Genomic DNA, 18,350 nt, shown 5'->3' with positions numbered 1-18,350 from the left:
CGGGCGGGGAAGAGCTGAGCCGGCTTCAGACCCAGGTGATAGAGCTCCGACATAACTCCGCTGTATTCCGCTCGTTGGCTGGCAACTTCGGGGCTGTAATCCTCCACTATCCGGATGGGGTGGCCGCGATATTCCAGCTTTCCTCTCCGCCGCGCTTCCCTCACGAGGAGATCCTTCATCTGGTACCGGTGAAGGCGCAGGATGACCGGACGCGGTCTCTGTCCCGGGGCCGGCTTGGCGGCGAGCGAGCGGTGCGCTCTGTCTATCTCTGGCGGTGACGGCAGCGTATCGTTCCCGAACACCTCACACAGCAGCTTGGAGAAGAAAGCCGCAGGAGACCCGCTCTCAGTCGACTCCGGTAAACCCAGGATACGGATGTTCTGCCTTCTGCTTCGGCTCTCCAAATCCACCACCTTAGCCTTCAGCCGAGCATTATCATCCCGTAGAGTCGAGCAGATGCCTTCAAGGTCCGTAACTCGCTGGCTGAGGTCTTCTGTTGCGAGTTCAAGGGACGAAACACGTTGGCCATGGTCCTCGACCGCGAGCCGCGTTTGGTCGAGTTTGGAGTCGAGCTGACTGAAAGTATTTTTGAACTCGGCGGCCAGGGCAGCTCGGTGTTCCTCCAGCAGCGTGGTAATGGCCGCCAGGGTTAAGACAGCGCCAGCATCGTCCTTTTTGCCCGACTTGCCGCTCTTCGAAGCCATCTCGGAGGTAAGTGGGCTCGTTCGAGACAAAAAAAAAAGAAAAACAACAGGGAATCCTTTTTAAAGGAAGTTTGAGGGCTTGGTGGTTTAAAAAGTTTGGCACTCACGGGAGCACTCGCGAAACACGTCTACTCCATCTGCTCACCAACCGGAAGCCTAAAAGTCTCTTTTTAACGTGTTAAGGTCTTTTTAAGGGTTCGGGGGCAGGTTCAGTCCGGGGAAGAGCTGGGGGGGCCCCCAGCGGGGGGGCCGGGGACATTTGTGACCCCTGCAGGACGGAGGAACCCGGGCAGGGGCGGATAAGAGCTGGGGGTGGGCCGGGGGGCCAAGAATTACCATCAATGGATGTCTGTTGCAATCTCTATTGCAATTCATTACCTGACTGATGTGCCTGTGCTTTTTTTTTTTAAATGTTGTATTTATTTTTTATTTATTTATTTTTATTTTAAATTTAATTTATTACAATTTTTATTTTTTTATTACAATTTTTTATTTTTTGTGTAATTGTCCATTTCTGTCGTATTTATTTATTTTATTTTTTTATTTATCTATCTATTATTTTACTGTGGGTGTTCTAGTTTTATATCAATTGTTCGGGTACACTGCTATACTTAAGTAACCACTGTCTTTTTCTGTTGTTTTTCCTAAAAGAAAAATGTGTGCTTAACTCTGTAAATGTTTTAATATATTTGTATAAATCTGCAAAACCTTCCTGACAACTGTTCCACTTTCCGTGCCGTGCGGCTCCTCGGAAATGATGCCGGCTTTTGCAGCCGAGCAGAACCGTAAACGACAGAGCGCCCCCCGGGCAGGCCCCCCCCCACCTCCCCGTCCTCCGGGCAGGCCCACCTCCCCGCCCGGGAGGTGGGCCTGGAGGTAATGCGGATTAAAAACCCTTCAATTCCTAAAAGCTTTACATCCCATGTGACACGTAACATTTTCAACAAGCTTTATTCTATGATGTTTGACAGCAGATAAATTACAGACGTGTTTCCATGGAAATTAATGAGGAGAGACGAGACATTTCTAAGCTTTTATGATCCCTGAGTTTCACTGAGTTTCACTGAGTTTAACTGCATCAAATCATTTCAAATCATCAGGAAGAAATGAGTCACAAGACTGAGGACGAGTCCACGAATCCACAGATCCTAAAAACCTAAAACTGAATCTGTAAAAGTGGTTTCCTGAGCTGTGGATGAATCATCTTCATCCAGAGTCTTCATCAGTTCTCAGGTTGCAGGTTCGACTTCTGCAGCTCCTGAATCAGAGCTGGAACAGAGAGAGAGAAGGTTAACCCTCTACGCAGATGATACACGACTGATTCTGACAGGTAAATAACTGACTCTCACAGGTAAATAACCGGGAAACCGATAGAGAGAGCAGGTCAACCCTCTACGCAGATGATACACAACTGATTACTAGAGAGGAAACACCCTGGACTTTACTAGAGAGGAACCTCTGACAGGTAAATAACTAATTCTGACAGGTAAATAACCGACTCGATGAGTAAATAACCAAGTTAACAGATAAATAACCGACTTGACATGTAAATAACTAATTCTAATTCTAGAACGACCACCCTGGAGTTTTCCTGACGTAAACTCACCTGTAATAATCTCTTCCTTCACTTTGTGCATTTCTTTCTTCACTTCTTCGATGATTCCCTGTAAACAGCAGCATAAGTTCGATTATCTTCTACTTTACTGACAGAAATCTGAGCAGCTTTAGACGTTTAAAGGTTCGGACCAACGTAGAGAAACCAAAGAACCAGAGAACCAGAGAACCAAAGAACCAAACAGACCTTCTTGATCAGTTCCAGATCAGCAGCAGCTTCAGCGTCTTCAGAGTTTTTCTTCACCACCTTCATCCTGCAGGAGGAACCAGGAGAATTCAGTGTTTTCTTTGTTTAAAAATGAGACCTTTTTACGATACTTCTTCTTACAAATTATATCTGATCTGAAAATTGATTCATCTCAACTAGTAGGTTTATGTGAATGAATCTGCTGTATAAAATAAATGAAAGGTGAAATTCCAGCAAGTTTAAAACAAAGTATAAATACTGAAAGAGCAGAGTAAATTAAGATAAATAGCAGAAATGTGACTAAAGCAGAGCCGGTCCAAGGCATAAGCGAATTAAGCGGCTGCTTAGGGCCCCGTGGCCACTAGGGGGCCCCCAAGAGTTAAAAATAAATAATAAAATAGAAAATAAAATTATTTTTTAATGTGTGAGTGATGATTCATACATTATCAAAGGTATGTTATTGTACAAAAACACAATAATTCATATTATTACATAAACAATATCATGTTAACAGACTAGAGTTGCTGTTGCAGTTTATTTAAAACCAAAAATAAAGTAGATAAGGTGTTTACAGTAAATGGTTTATGAATGATCTATTTGATTATTTTGTTTGTTTTAGTCGGCCTACACTGTAGATGACACTCAGTATCACACTTAGTACTATATCACTTTAAATATTAATGTAAATCAACCCCAGGCTGCTCTTGTAGCTGAATTTGTTCCCATTTCAATTAAAAACCATAGATGGTAAAAACCCGGGTGTAACAGGGGTTCTATCAATCCATGCTACCCGTTTCAAAGTTTTATTGCAATTAAAATTTTAATTATTACATTTATTATTTCGTCTTTTTTTAAAATATTTTTTATTATTACTTTTTTTTATTTACATTTTTTTATTTAAATTTTATTTTCCCCCAAGGACCACTTGGGGGGGAAAGACGTGGTTTAGGGAGTAAAACACAGTAAAATTGTAGCTCTACAAAGGCAGAAAACATTAGCATTTTTGGACAAAGCAGCAGAAATGGACAGAACAGTGAGCCGGTACCTGGAGGACGGAGCGTTTCCCCCAGGGCTGGAACTGCTGCTGCTGAACTTGGGTTTGCTGGAAAACATCCAGAAAAACATCCAGAAAAACGTCAGAAAAACAAACATCCAGAAAAACATCCAGAAAAACCAACATCCAGAAAAACATCCAGAAAAACATCCAGAAAAACATCCAGAAAAACGTCCAGAAAAACATCCAGAAAAACATCCAGAAAAACGTCCAGAAAAACATCCAGAAAAACATCCAGAAAAACTTCCAGAAAAACATCCAGAAAAACGTCCAGAAAAACATCCAGAAAAACGTTCAGAAAAACAGGTAACCCTTTCTTTTACAGTACAGTAATAACCAGGTAATACCATGGTAATTACACTGTAATTACCTAGTAGTACCTTGTATTTACAAGGTAATTACATGGTAACTTCCGGGTAATTTACCCAGTAAGTACTAGGTAATTATTATGTATTTTCTTGTACCATGTAATTATGTGTATTTACCATGTAATTACATGGTAAATACCTGGTTGTTTAAACTAAACATTACTAGGTAATTACAAAGACATTAGATGAGAACTATGAGGGAAATTACAGGTATTTACTAGGTTAATATTGGTAACTACCAGTCAATTTACCATGTAATTACTCTGAAATTACATGAATTATTTCTAAGTAAGTACCAGGTAATTACTAAGTATTTTTCTGCAAACTACCAGGAAATGATAACCTATATTTGAGGTAGTTACCAGCTAATTACACTTCAATGACCATGTAGTTACCTTGTATTTACTCTACATTTCATGGATAACTACCGGGTATTTACCCATTCATTATTGATTTATGTATTATCAATGGATTGGTGCATGAACCCCCGAGGGTGTAAATGACTCTATTGACCTTGTAATTAACCTGATAGTTACCATGGTTTACCTGGTAATCCAGGTACTTACCTTGTAGTTACTTGCCCAGTAATTCTATTTCCTAAGTATTTACCCAATAAGTACAGACATTTTTACCTGGTTTTACTCAGTAATTAAAGTGAAACTGGACTGTAAAAGAAAGCGTGTGTTGTTTCCATAATATTACCTGGTACTTCCTCATTAAGTACAGAAATAATTACCTGATATTTACCCATTAATTAAAGTGAAACTGGACTGTAAAAGAAAGCGTGTGTTGAAAGAACATCCAGACGTGATTCAGCTGCTGGTTTAGATGTCGTTTAGATGTTGTTTAGATGTTGTTTAGATGTCGTTTAGATGTTTGTATCTGATGTAACGGTCCAGTTCTTACCTCGGTAGGGAGGCAGATCTGTCCTTCAGCGGGTTCACGTCTGTGGAAACATTTACTATTGTTAAGTGGGAATAGAAAGAGTAAAAAACAAACTCTGACAGGCAGATTCCAGTCTGTGAGTAAATGCTGCAGGTTCCTCCCTTGTTACAACTTCTGTTTATCCTTTACACAAATGTATGTAAACTTAACTTAAATTATGTTTTCAATCTTAAATTTGCAGATGATACTGTGATAGTTGGTTTGATCACGAATAACGATGAAACAAAGTATCGTAAATGTGTGGATGAGTTCGTAAACTGGTGCAAAGGTTAGTTTTCTTCAGTTAAACACCAAGAAGATAAAATAAATTATTTTTGATTTTAGAACAAAAGGAGGGACGTATCAGCAGACAGTTATCAACGGTGATCCAACTGAAGTTGTAAATGAATATAAATATCTGGGGACAGTCATTGACAGGAAACTGTCATTGACTCTAACACAGATTTCATCTATAAAAAAGGTTTGCAACGGCTAAACTTCCTGCGGAAGCTCTTTAGGATCATTGTGTTAAGTTATGTTATTGTATATTGTTGTACTAAACTGCACTTAATCATTCTATGTCGAATTGTCTTGTATATTGTTGTTTTTTTGTTTTTGACCATGTATTCTGACTGACACAGATGCAGAAAGAATTTCCGAAAGGACAAAAATTGAAACGAACGAACGAACTAACTAACTAACTAACTAATTAACATTTTTTAAACAGCACATTGATCCTTCCGTCCCCACGGACTTTGGAGACGGGATGAAACTTCATATTTTTCTCTCATCTCCTTCACTTCACTTCAGTCGCTGCTGTACATACAGTTTTACCACTTTTTATGAAAGTGTCACAGGTTTGAAATGTAAAACATCATCAAATACCGAGTTTTACTGTCAGGATAAATGAATGTCAGTGGAAACGCAAGAATCATAGCATTTCCCTCATGGTCTGTCCATCCTGCAGAGGGATAGCTTACCTGCTGGTCCCGCCGACTTTGAAGAGTCCGGTTCCTGCAGAAAGAGACAAACCGTGTCACCATCAGGTAAAGCACCAGAACATCAGTGACATCATCAGTGACATCATCAATGACATCAACAGTGACATCATCAGTGACATCATCAGTGACATCACCAGTGACATCACCAGTGACATAACAACACTTACGGTGGCGGTGTCCTCCTTCGGGGGGGCGGCCGGTTCCAGGGTCATTTTCTTCCTGTTGGAGACGGGCGTTAAAATGTTGTTTTAGGCTCAACGAGGAGCTGGTCGTGCCTCTACACGTGCACGCTCTCAGGAACAGTCTTCTAAAACAGTGTTGTGCAAGTTCCTACTTCTCATGAACTAGTTCAGAGTTCAGTTCACATCGTTTAAAGATGAATAGTTCATGTTCATAGTTCACCCTTTTCACTTTGAACCAGTTCAAATTCAGTTCATTTCAATGTGTTTAGGTGAGAAGTACGAATGAAACGCCCCCCTATCCTAAAACTGTTCCCTGTAAACAATCATGTATTGTTCTAGTGGCTTTTCAACTTTACTCAGAGGTTGTAAATCTCCAACAATGTAGTTCATTATCAGTGTGTCTACCTGTTGCAGGTAAATCAACCCTGAAGGTGCAGCAGTGGGACTGGGGTCGTTTGGGGCATCTATCTATCGATTGATCGATCGTTTGTTCGTCGTTCGTTCGTTCGTTCGTTCGTTCGTTTGTTGGTTCGTTCGTTGGTTCGTTCATTCGTTCGTTCGTTCGTTCGTTTGTTCGTTTGTTCGTTCATTCGTTCATTCGTTCGTTTGCTCGTTCGTTCATTCGCTTGTTCGTTCGTTCAATGGAGCCCCGTGGTAGGATAGTGTACACTGCATCGTGGGTAATGTAGTGTGAAGTCGTCGTCTCGTCCAGTATTTTAAATGTGGTGAAACGTATTCCGTAATAATTGGACGTAAACAGTGAAGCTGAAACTCACATAACCTGAACAGTTCAAATTCCAGTTCATGATCTGCAGAATGAACAAGTTCACATTCTTTATCTGCAAATATGTTGCGTTCAGTTCAACTTTCTCACAGAAATGAACGTGTTGTGAACTTGTTCATGCACAACACTGGTATCGGCACTGGCACTTTGAACTAGTTCATGAGAAGTAGGAACTTGCACGAAACTGTTCTAGGATCAAACAGGACTCCTGACGAACCTCCGGGCCAGGATGGCGCTCATTTCTCCCATCAGGCCTCCTCCTCCTCCCCCCCCGCCGGAGGAGGGTGCTGGTTTGGGGGCCGGAGCCGCCGCTCCGCCGTCCTCCTGTAAACATAAACACACCGGCAGCAGGGTGAGGGAAGTGAGAGGAGCAAGTCCCGAACCCCCCGAAACCGCTGCACCGCGGCCGCCGGTCTTACCTTCGCTGCTTTTTTGAGTTTAGCTGCTGCCAGAGCCGCGGCGAGGTTGTTGCCTCCACCACCTCCGCCTCCTCCACCTCCTCCTCCAGCAGGGGGAGGTGGAGGTGGGGGTGGGGGAGGTGGCGGCCCCCCACCGCCTCCAGAAGGAGGGGGTGGAGGCCCGGGTGGACTTGCGCCAGAAGGGGGTGGGGGAGGTCCTGGAGGTGGGGGGGGCGCCGGGGGGCCGGAGGAGGCAGTCGGGGGGGCGGCCCGGGGGGCCGCTTGGTTCTGTGGCCCTGGGGGTGTTGGCCTGAACACAAACAGGTGAGTCAGAATCTGCTGGAGCTGCTGGTTCAGCGCCTGCAGTTGCACCTAAACAAGGAAACCACCCATGAGCCACCAGAGGGCGCCGTTGAACCGTAACATTAGAACTGGTTTGTGAAGAGCAGTTTTGAAGCCCGGATTTCTTCGTACGGGGGTGTAGATATGTTGCTCAGGAAAACTACCGTGGTCCTGGTACCACCATGGTCCTGGTACCCCGATCCATGGTCCTGGTACCACCATGGTCCTGGTACCCCGCTCCGTGGTCCTGGTACCACCATGGTCCTGGTACCACCATGGTCCTGGTACCCCATCCTGTAGAACTCTGAGGGAGCTGGGACTCAAACCCTCGATCTGTTCCCATCGGCTCCCCAGGTTCGATTGCTGCACCTCGTATGGAGAAAACGGGCTTCAAAACAGCTGTTCACAAACCAAAAGTGTCCAAAGTCAAAGTCACCAAAAGTGAAGTGTCTTTGTCCAGGATATTCAATTAAATTAAATTCAATTCAATTCAATTTTATTTATATTGTGTCTATTCCAACAGAAGTCTCCAGGATCTTTCCAGAGACCAGAACATGAACAGACCAGCACAACAAACTACAAGAACGATAGACAACAATAATGGCTATGAGATACTTATAATAAATAAAGATAGACTAGATGTCGCCTTTAAACCTGAAACAAGTGACTCTTCACAAGAGTTCCAGCTCATGTACTTGTGTATACTACCTTGAATACGTCCTTTCTTAGGTGAACCAGGTGTAGGTGACGACAGGTTGACTGTTGAGCAGAAGAACCTGCTCTTGTTACGCCGAGATCACACGGTTAAACTTAGACGTCCTAGCTTAGCTGGTAAACCATAGAGACGCTAGTCACTCGCTAACCGACGGAGCAACTGGCCTGGAACAAACCACAGATCTGAGCTACAAGCAGAAACGTTGACACCCACCTTCCCTGCGGCTCCTGCGGCGCCGGCGGTGCGTTCTGGGCTGGAAGCAGAAAACAACAACGAGGAAACGAGATTAGGAAGGAACAGAGCAGGAAATGAAGGAAGAGAAGACTCCTGTTACCTGCAGGCGGCGCCGCTGAGAGCGACTCCAGCGTTCGCGTCATGGCGGCGGCGAACGTGGCGGCTTCCTCTTTACTGCTGAAGTTCAGGCCCCAAACCTGCTTCACGTCCCGAAGCTGGTGGAAGTTCTCGGTGGCCTGGTTGTACCTGAGGCCTCGGACGATCGGCAGGTTGATCACCAGCTAGGAAACAAACAGGAAACAAGGTGAGGAGAGGAGGAAATGACTAGGAAACAAGGGGGTGAGAGGAGGAAACAAGCAGGAAACAAGGTGCAAGTTCTCCGTGGCCTGGTTGTACTGCAGACCTCGGACGATGGGCAGGTTTATAACCAGCTAGGAGAGGAGGAAACAGGGAGGAAAGGACCAGAAAACAACCAGGAAACAACCACGAAACAAGGTGAGGAGGGGAGGAAACAAGCAGGAAACAGGCAGGAAACAAGGTGGAAGTTCTTGGTGGCCTGGTTGTACCGCAGACCTCGGACAATGGGCAGGTTGATAACGAGCTGGGGAGAGGAGGAAATTACCACGAAACAAGGGGGTGAGAGGAGGAAATGACCAGGAAACACACAGAACTGATGAGAGGTGGAAACAGGCAGGAAAAAGGGTGAGGAGAGGAGGAAACAAACTAATCAGAGTAGGAAACCAGGTGATGAGAGATGGAAACAATCAGGAAACAAACAGGAAACAACCAAGAAACAAACTAATGAGAGTAGGAAACCAGCAGAAACTCATCACGGAGTGTGAACAGGAGGAGATTCAGATCTATGGTCTTCCATCAGCTCATGTTCTTGGTGTTGGAGCTGGATGTGTTACCGTGGTTACCGTGGTTACTGTCACAGACGCTAGCTGTGTTTACACTCAGGTCAGTCGTTGGTTTGTCAGAAGCAGCAGAGGAACCAGAAGGTGAGAATACAGATCTGGATTCATGTTCTCACCTGCTGGTCGGCCTGCAGTTTTCTTCCCACCACCCTGGAGGATGTTGCTGGTTCTGATTGGCCCGGGTTTAGGTTCTTACCTGCTGGTCGGCCTGCAGTTTCCTTCCCACCACCCTGGAGGCGTTGCTGGTCGGGTTGTGGTAGATGTGGACCCGGCTGAGCTGAGGAGTGTCGGACGCTGCTGGAACCCAACGTTTGTTGGTGTCGTCGTACAGCATGACCATCGCCCTCACCTGGCAGACGCTGGACTCGCTGCAGGAGGAAACGACCCGGTTAGGACTAGGGATGTGTATCATTAGGAATTTATCGATACCAATACGATACTCCTTATTGGTACCGATATTTATCGATACTCTTATCGATACCACAACAAGTAATATAGTGTATAAAACGTAACATATATTAGCGGTGCTAAAATTGATAATGCATTCTCTGTTATGGGATTGTGTTATAATGGTAGTTCCCACCCCCCCTAGGTACGGCCTGACTGAGAAGCAGGAAGTGCTGTGTTGTTGATGTCTCTTGAAGCAAACGTGCTCCATGTCTCGTCTCCAGTTATAATCCACAAACATTCTCCTGAGTAAATTAACTACCAACTTAATGATTCATAAGTTGCTGCTGGGGCGCAACCTCTTTCTTGCATATATTGCATTCATTACATTTGATAAAGTGAGCCCAGATCTTCGATCGCTTAGCTCTGACGGCTGACATATTACCCTGACATAATGCGACAGTTATGTTGCTCTGGGTAGACTCTCTTTGAAAAAAAACACTGATAACAGTATTGTTTGTCCAAAAAAATACCTAGTTAAAACATGATGTGACTCAAAGGAACAACAGAGATCCATGTTTCTTCATGTGACCGCGGAGTCTTCATACAACAGAGTCGGCCTCGGAGTCCCACAGGGTTCTATAATTGGACCATGACTTTTCACAGCACACATGCTTTAATTCACTGCTATTCTTATGCAGAGCTCAGATCAACAGTTCAAGGTTCAATTCAATTCAATTCAATTCAATTCAATTCAATTCAATTCAATTCAATTTTATTTATATAGCGTCTAATACAACAGTTGTCTCTAGACGCTTTCCAGAGACCCAGAACATGAACATAAACATGAACATAAACCCCCAAGCAATTATTACATAAACAATGGCAGGTAAAAACTCCCCTTTAGGAGGGAAGAAACCTGGACCAGGACCAGGACCTGGACCAGGACCTGGACCAGGACCTGGACCTGGACCTGGACCTGAAGCAGCAACGGGATGACCGGGGATGGGGGGGGGGGCTCCGGGACCGCGGGACAGAACGCAGCTCCCGAGGCTCCGGCCTGCAAACATGCACAAAAGAGAAAAAAGGGGGGCCGGCACAAGAAACTACAGGAACGATGGACAAAAATGATAGCTATGAGATATTTATAATAAATAAAAATGGTAATGGAGAAGAGAGGAAGGGAAGAGGAAAGGAGAAGAAGGGTGAGAGGCACCGCCCAGTGGATCATGTCGGTCCCCCCTGCAGCATAAGCCTATAGCAGCATATCTACCACCAAGCTATATTTGAGACTAACTATTATAGTCTTGTTCTATAGCTGCAACTATGACTACTGACTCTAACTGTGTGAACCAGACTCAAGGTCGTCTGAACCGGACCGAAGGTCGTTCTCTGCAGAGACTCATTTAGTCCGACCACACATCCTGTGTGAACCGGTTTTAAGCTAGTCGTCTCTTCTCGTCTCGCCAGACTTCCTGCCTGAAGTTCACACCTCATTGGTAGATCTTGATGGCAAGATTCTCACGGCCTTTATCTTTAAATAACTACATCTCTACATAAATGCTACATACTACATACATGCTACATGCTACCTTCTACATACATGCTACATACTGCATATGCTGTATAAGTGCAGTCTTGTACACAAATGCCATTCTTGAATTCAGTTTTTTTGTATAAACCTGTGTTCTTCATCGGCGCCACATAAATAGACAATCCTTCATGTTTGCTCCGATAACTCACCAAAGTTCACATATTAGATTAACATATATTAGATCAGACTAATTAACATAAATGTCCTGGCCCTGCCCCTTCTCAACCTTTCCCCGACCCTGCACCCCAACCTGGGACTTGCTGATTGGGCCGGAGCTTCGGGAGCTGCCTGCTGGCCTGCGGTCCCCACCCCCGGTCATCCCGTTGCTGCTTCCACCTGCCTGCGGTCCCCACCCCTGGTCATCCCTCTGCTGCTTCCACCTGCCTGCTGTTTGCTGCTGACGTCCCTGACTCCCCAGTCTGGTCTTCGGCAGGAGGGTCCCCCCTTATGATCCTGGTCCTGGTCCAGGTTTCTTCCCTCCTAAAGGGGAGTTTTTCTTGCCACTGTTTGGCTTAAGGTTTTTCTCCCACTAGGGGAGTTTTTACCTGCCATTGTTTATGTAATAATTACTCGGGGGTTTATGTTCTGGTTCTGGATCTCTGGAAAGTGCCCAGAGACAACTTTTGTTGTATTAGACGCTATATTTTAAAATTGAATTGAATTGAATAAATGAGCCTGAAACTGATCAGAGAATATCAAAGCTATGCAAGTTTGAACTGCAGACGATCTGCTCAGATCTTATCTGACTGACGGAAGGAAAGCCAGAATTAGGTCACTGAAGTTTAGAGGAAGTGTGAACTCTGAACGGCAGATCTGCACCTTCGGGACACCAGGGACGTTCGTCCCAATGAGACACCGTTGGACACCATGGACGGTCGTCTCAATGAGACACCGTTGGACACCATGGACGGTCGTCTCAATGAGACACCGTTGGACACCATGGACGTACGTCTCAATGAGACATCGTTGGACACCAGGGACGGTCGTCTCAATGAGACACTGTTTAGGGAGCAGAGGTTTAACTGAGCAGCAGGAAGGTCGACCAACAAGGAACTACAGTAGTCAATACGTGACACGACCAGAGCCTGAACCAGGAACTGTGTCGTATGTTCTGTCAGGGAGAGTCTGATTTTCCTGATGTTGTAAAGAGCGAAACGGCAAGACCAGGAAACTGAGGCAACATGGTCCTTAAAGGTCAGCTGGCTGTCTAACATGGCACCAAGATTCCTGGCAGAAGATGTGGGAACAAGTGTGGTGGAATCTGATTATCTGAGGATGTGAGGAACGACTGGCTGGACAAACAATAAACTCAGTCTTGGACAGATTTAGCTGAAGGTGAAGGTCCTTCATCCAAGCAGAGATATCAGGCCGATATTCGCAGAGGTGTATAATCCAGGTGTATAATCCAGGTGTATAATCCAGGTGTATAATCCAGGTGTATAATCCAGGTGTATAATCCAGGTGTATAATCCAGGTGTGTAATCCAGGTGCCATAAAGTAAAAATCATGTCCAGCAGTTGTTCCAACCATCACTAAACCAGCTCCTCTGCAGGTAAATGGTTGTTAGTGAAAATCCAGAAGATCCAGAAACACAGCAGGGTTTTTACTTCATGGCACCTGGATTAAACACCTCTGGCAAGGGCGTAGGTTTGCATAGGGACAGTAGGGGCATAAACTACCAACTTTTCAGGGGGCTCAAATTGTCCCCACCAACTTTTAAGCAACTTTATTTGCATTATATAATGAGTTCAGATATAAAGGTAATTTAGATTGTCTTCCCAAATGTTGTAAGGATAGAATTGACCTTAACATTATTAAATTAATTATTTTCATTATGTTCAGACTTACATTTACCCCTTTTCACTTGCTGAATTTGCCAGTCCATTTTTTCCTCAAACGCACGTTTGATTGGCTGATGACTTGAGTTGAATTTTCATTTGTATTTTATTTATGTGGTCTTAAAGCAGCCCAAAGGAGCTTTCATTTTTTGTTGAGTTTGGCTGTGCTTGTGGACAAAAGCAGTAGTGTTTAACCTGAAGGAAGGTTCCATTTTTATTTATTTTAGTTTTTTCAGTTATATTTAATTTATTTATTTAGACAGACAATGTTGAGTGGTCTTAAGACAAATGTTTATTTTTGGAGAGGAAGAGCTGGGTGTCATCAGCATAGAGGTGGTAGGAGAGGAAGAGCTGGGTGTCATCAGCATAGAGGTGGTAGGAGAGGAAGAGCTGGGTGTCATCAGCATAGAGGTGGTAGGAGAAGGAGAGGAAGAGCTGGGTGTCATCAGCATAGAGGTGGTAGGAGAGGAAGAGCTGGGTGTCATCAGCATAGAGGTGGTAGGAGAGGAAGAGCTGGGTGTCATCAGCATAGAGGTGGTAGGAGAAGGAGAGCTGGGTGTCATCAGCATAGAGGTGGTAGGAGAGGAAGAGCTGGGTGTCATCAGCATAGAGGTGGTAGGAGAAGGAGAGGAAGAGCTGGGTGTCATCAGCATAGAGGTGGTAGGAGAGGAAGAGGAAGAGCTGGGTGTCATCAGCATAGAGGTGGTAGGAGAGGAAGAGCTGGGTGTCATCAGCATAGAGGTGGTAGGAGAGGAAGAGCTGGGTGTCATCAGCATAGAGGTGGTAGGAGAAGGAGAGGAAGAGCTGGGTGTCATCAGCATAGAGGTGGTAGGAGAGGAAGAGCTGGGTGTCATCAGCATAGAGGTGGTAGGAGACAGAGAGGAAGAGCTGGGTGTCATCAGCATAGAGGTGGTAGGAGAAGGAGAGGAAGAGCTGGGTGTCATCAGCATAGAGGTGGTAGGAGAGGAAGAGCTGGGTGTCATCAGCATAGAGGTGGTAGGAGAAGGAGAGCTGGGTGTCATCAGCATAGAGGTGGTAGGAGAGGAAGAGCTGGGTGTCATCAGCATAGAGGTGGTAGGAGAAGGAGAGCTGGGTGTCATCAGCATAGAGGTGGTAGGAGAGGAAGAGCTGGGTGTCATCAGCATAGAGGTGGTAGGAGAAGGAGAGGAAGAGCTGGGTGTCATCAGCATAGAGGTGGTAGGAGAAGGAGAGGAAGAGCTGGGTGTCATCAGCATAGAGGTGGTAGGAGAAGGAGAGGAAGAGCTGGGTGTCATCAGCATAGAGGTGGTAGGAGAGGAAGAGCTGGGTGTCATCAGCATAGAGGTGGTAGGAGAAGGAGAGGAAGAGCTGGGTGTCATCAGCATAGAGGTGGTAGGAGAAGGAGAGGAAGAGCTGGGTGTCATCAGCATAGAGGTGGTAGGAGAAGGAGAGGAACAGCTGGGTGTCATCAGCATAGAGGTGGTAGGAGAGGAAGAGCTGGGTGTCATCAGCATAGAGGTGGTAGGAGAGGAAGAGCTGGGTGTCATCAGCATAGAGGAGGTAGGAGAAGGAGAGGAAGAGCTGGGTGTCATCAGCATAGAGGTGGTAGGAGAAGGAGAGGAAGAGCTGGGTGTCATCAGCATAGAGGTGGTAGGAGAAGGAGAGGAAGAGCTGGGTGTCATCAGCATAGAGGTGGTAGGAGAAGGAGAGGAAGAGCTGGGTGTCATCAGCATAGAGGTGGTAGGAGAAGGAGAGGAAGAGCTGGGTGTCATCAGCATAGAGGTGGTAGGAGAGGAAGAGCTGGGTGTCATCAGCATAGAGGTGGTAGGAGAAGGAGAGGAAGAGCTGGGTGTCATCAGCATAGAGGTGGTAGGAGAAGGAGAGGAACAGCTGGGTGTCATCAGCATAGAGGTGGTAGGAGAGGAAGAGCTGGGTGTCATCAGTATAGAGGTGGTAGGAGAGGAAGAGCTGGGTGTCATCAGTATAGAGGTGGTAGGAGAGGAAGAGCTGGGTGTCATCAGCATAGAGGTGGTAGGAGAAGGAGAGGAAGAGCTGGGTGTCATCAGCATAGAGGTGGTAGGAGAAGGAGAGGAAGAGCTGGGTGTCATCAGCATAAAGGTGGTAGGAGAGGAAGAGATGGGTGTCATCAGCATAGAGGTGGTAGGAGAGGAAGAGCTGGGATGTCATCAGCATAGAGGTGGTAGGAGAAGGAGAGGAAGAGCTGGGTGTCATCAGCATAGAGGTGGTAGGAGAAGGAGAGGAAGAGCTGGGTGTCATCAGCATAGAGGTGGTAGGAGAGGAAGAGCTGGGTTGTCATCAGCATAGAGGTGGTAGGAGAAGGAGAGGAAGAGCTGGGTGTCATCAGCATAGAGGTGGTAGGAGAGGAAGAGCTGGGTGTCATCAGCATAGAGGTGGTAGGAGAGGAAGAGGAAGAGCTGGGTGTCATCAGCATAGAGGTGGTAGGAGAAGGAGAGGAAGAGCTGGGTGTCATCAGCATAGAGGTGGTAGGAGAGGAAGAGCTGGGTGTCATCAGCATAGAGGTGGTAGGAGAGGAAGAGGAAGAGCTGGGTGTCATCAGCATAGAGGTGGTAGGAGAAGGAGAGGAAGAGCTGGGTGTCATCAGCATAGAGGTGGTAGGAGAGGAAGAGCTGGGTGTCATCAGCATAGAGGTGGTAGGAGAGGAAGAGCTGGGTGTCATCAGCATAGAGGTGGTAGGAGAAGGACAGGAAGAGCTGGGTGTCATCAGCATAGAGGTGGTAGGAGAAGGAGAGGAAGAGCTGGGTGTCATCAGCATAGAGGGTGGTAGGAGAGGAAGAGCTGGGTGTCATCAGCATAGAGGTGGTAGGAGAGGAAGAGCTGGGTGTCATCAGCATAGAGGTGGTAGGAGAATCCACGAGAGTTGATGATTTCCCCTGGTATAGAGGTTTATAGTGAAAAGAGAAGGGGGGCCAGCACCGATCCCTGTGGCACTCCTGTTGCCAGCTCATGTGATCTGTAATAAGAGGACAGATCCTGAAATACAAAGCTTTGAGAGTGTAGAGAGGAGGATGTGGTGGTTGACCGTGTCGAAGGGAGCAGACGGTTCAAGCAGTCTGAGGACTGAGGACGGACCAGCAGACCTGGCAACCCGTAGTGACTCAGCAGAGTCGCTACGGGTTTGTACTTCCTGCAGCAGCTCAGGAAGTTTAACCTGCAGCAGCTGCTGATCACGTTCTACTCTCCATCATCCAGTCTGTTCTCTGCACGTCCATCACTGTCTGGTTTAGATCTGGTTCAAATCCACCAAACTAGACAGAACAGACTGCAATGGACGATCAGGTCTGCAGAGAGAACTGGGGACTAACTACCATCTATCCAGGACCTGTACCGGTCCAGGAACCAGGACCAGGAAACGGGCATGTAGCATCTCTGCAGACCCCTCACACCCAGGACAATAATAGCAGTAATTATAATAACTATCACACGCTGTAGCAATGCACCTTCCAATAATAATAATTTCTGCCTCATTCTGCACCTGCTGCAACTTTCACTTAAAAAAAATGGTACATGTTATTTAGAGCCGTCATTACCACGTCTACCTCACACTGCTGCACCTTTCACTTTGTTAATTGTATATATGTTAATAAATGCCACATTTGTTATTTACTGTTGCTACTTTTTAAAGCAAAATAACCGGAGTCAAACTACTTGTTGGACAAATGTTCAAACTTGGCCAATAAAACTGATTCTGATTCTGATTCTCCTGGCAGGAGGAACTAACTCACCTCATTGTTAAGCTGTAGTCCACACGTGTCTCCTCAGGTGGATGTCTGTCCCTCAGGTGGACGTCTGTCCTCTCCTCAGGTGGACGTCTCTCCTCGGGTGTCCTCAGGTGTCCTCAGGTCTCCTCAGGTGTCCTCAGGTGTCCTCGGCCTCGTTCTCGTCGTCTAACGACCTCTCCGTTCTCATGACACCAACACCTCTTCCTCTCTTCGTCTGCAGGCTGATTTCCTGTTTCTGTCTTCCTGTTGTCTGTTTCACTCGCTCTCGTAAAGTCTGAGGTTCAAACCCGTCAAACTCTGATTTCTGTCTGTTTCCCCTCCGTTTAAAAGAATAAAAGAAGCTTTCCCTCCGTCACACGTGTCTGTGTTACGTTTAAAAGAAGAATAAAAGTCAGTGTGAAATATCATGATAATTGTTAAGTTAGGTGGGTTAACTATTTTTTCTCTCTCTTTTTAGCACCATTGTCATATTATTGTTTTTTCTTTGAATCAAAAAACAATACGACTATCTGTGTTTGACGACAGCTATTTTGTGTTATTTTATTTTTTTGTCTGCATAAATATTAATGGTTAATAACATGTTGGTAAGAACCTAAGGCATATATATATATATATATATATATATATATATATATATATATATATATATATATATATATATATATATATATATATATATATATATATATATATATATATATATATATATATATATATATATGCCTTTTTAATATAATATATATATGATATATTTTTTAATATATCACATATATTTATTTGTGTTATTTTGTAACTTTGTTGTAGTTTGGTTTTGTTTTTCTGTTTGTTTCTTTTTTTTAAATTACGTTTATTGGAAAGTGTTTTTTTTTAATTGCGTAATTTGTAATTTGTTTTTGGTTTGTTTGTTTGTTTGTTTGTTTGTTTGTTTGTTTGTTTTATTATGTTTATTGGAAATAGTTTTTTAAAATTGCATAATATGTCTTTTTTTAATTATTATAATTTTTATAATTATAATTTTATAATTTTTATAATTAATACTTAGCAAAAAGGGACAGATAGATTGTTGTAATTATATTGAACTGTTTTGTTTCTCTTTTAATGAATGAAATAAAGAAAACAACGATGATGATGATGATGATGATGATGATGATGATGATGATGATGATGATGATGATGATGATGATGATGTCTGGACAAGCTGCTGGACGGCTGCACGGCTGCAGAAAGCTGCCGTTGCCAACGGTTGCCACGGTTACCACGGTTACGTCTCTCTGCAGACTGAAGCCACATCTGAACGTTTGCGTCCTGCAGAAACAGGAAGTTGCTGAGCGTTTCGTCTGTGTGGGAACACAATGAACAAACTCTCG

General features: G+C 44.8%; 1 protein-coding gene across 2 annotated transcripts; it reads right to left on the bottom strand.

Annotated features, from left to right (window-relative positions):
* Positions 1-1,639: 1,639 nt before the first annotated feature.
* On the bottom strand, positions 1,640-17,214 carry LOC133460146 (vasodilator-stimulated phosphoprotein-like). 2 transcript variants are annotated; one of them, XM_061740706.1, is made up of 13 exons: positions 16,987-17,214; positions 9,621-9,792; positions 8,608-8,788; positions 8,487-8,526; positions 7,238-7,526; positions 7,036-7,142; positions 6,020-6,071; positions 5,832-5,865; positions 4,834-4,873; positions 3,551-3,607; positions 2,506-2,572; positions 2,311-2,368; positions 1,640-1,973 (listed from the first exon to the last, which is right to left on the bottom strand). In XM_061740706.1, exons 1-13 carry the CDS (start codon positions 16,989-16,991, stop codon positions 1,927-1,929), a joined length of 1,149 nt encoding a protein of 382 aa, XP_061596690.1. In that variant the 5' UTR covers positions 16,992-17,214; the 3' UTR covers positions 1,640-1,926. The 2 variants fall into 2 exon arrangements, with proteins under 2 accessions (XP_061596690.1, XP_061596691.1); XM_061740707.1 differs by lacking the exons at positions 8,487-8,526; positions 8,608-8,788; positions 9,621-9,792; positions 16,987-17,214 and adding an exon at positions 7,723-8,421 and having other exon boundaries at positions 7,238-7,588.
* Positions 17,215-18,350: the final 1,136 nt, after the last annotated feature.

Source organism: Cololabis saira, chromosome 14, assembly GCF_033807715.1.
Source record: "Cololabis saira isolate AMF1-May2022 chromosome 14, fColSai1.1, whole genome shotgun sequence".
Classification (NCBI taxonomy): domain Eukaryota; kingdom Metazoa; phylum Chordata; class Actinopteri; order Beloniformes; family Belonidae; genus Cololabis; species Cololabis saira.
Note: the sequence above shows the minus strand (reverse complement) of the source record. Positions and strands in the feature narration are given on the sequence as shown.

What these genes read in the sequence shown, in the direction of transcription:
- LOC133460146 (XM_061740706.1), bottom strand. An exon ending in CCGCAGGAGCCGCAGGGAAG is followed by an intron (nt 7,527 to 8,486) that starts GTGGGTGTCAAC and finishes GTTTGTGTTCAG; the next exon opens with GCCAACACCCCCAGGGCCAC. An exon ending in AGATCTGCCTCCCTACCGAG is followed by an intron (nt 3,608 to 4,833) that starts GTAAGAACTGGA and finishes GATGTTTTCCAG; the next exon opens with CAAACCCAAGTTCAGCAGCA.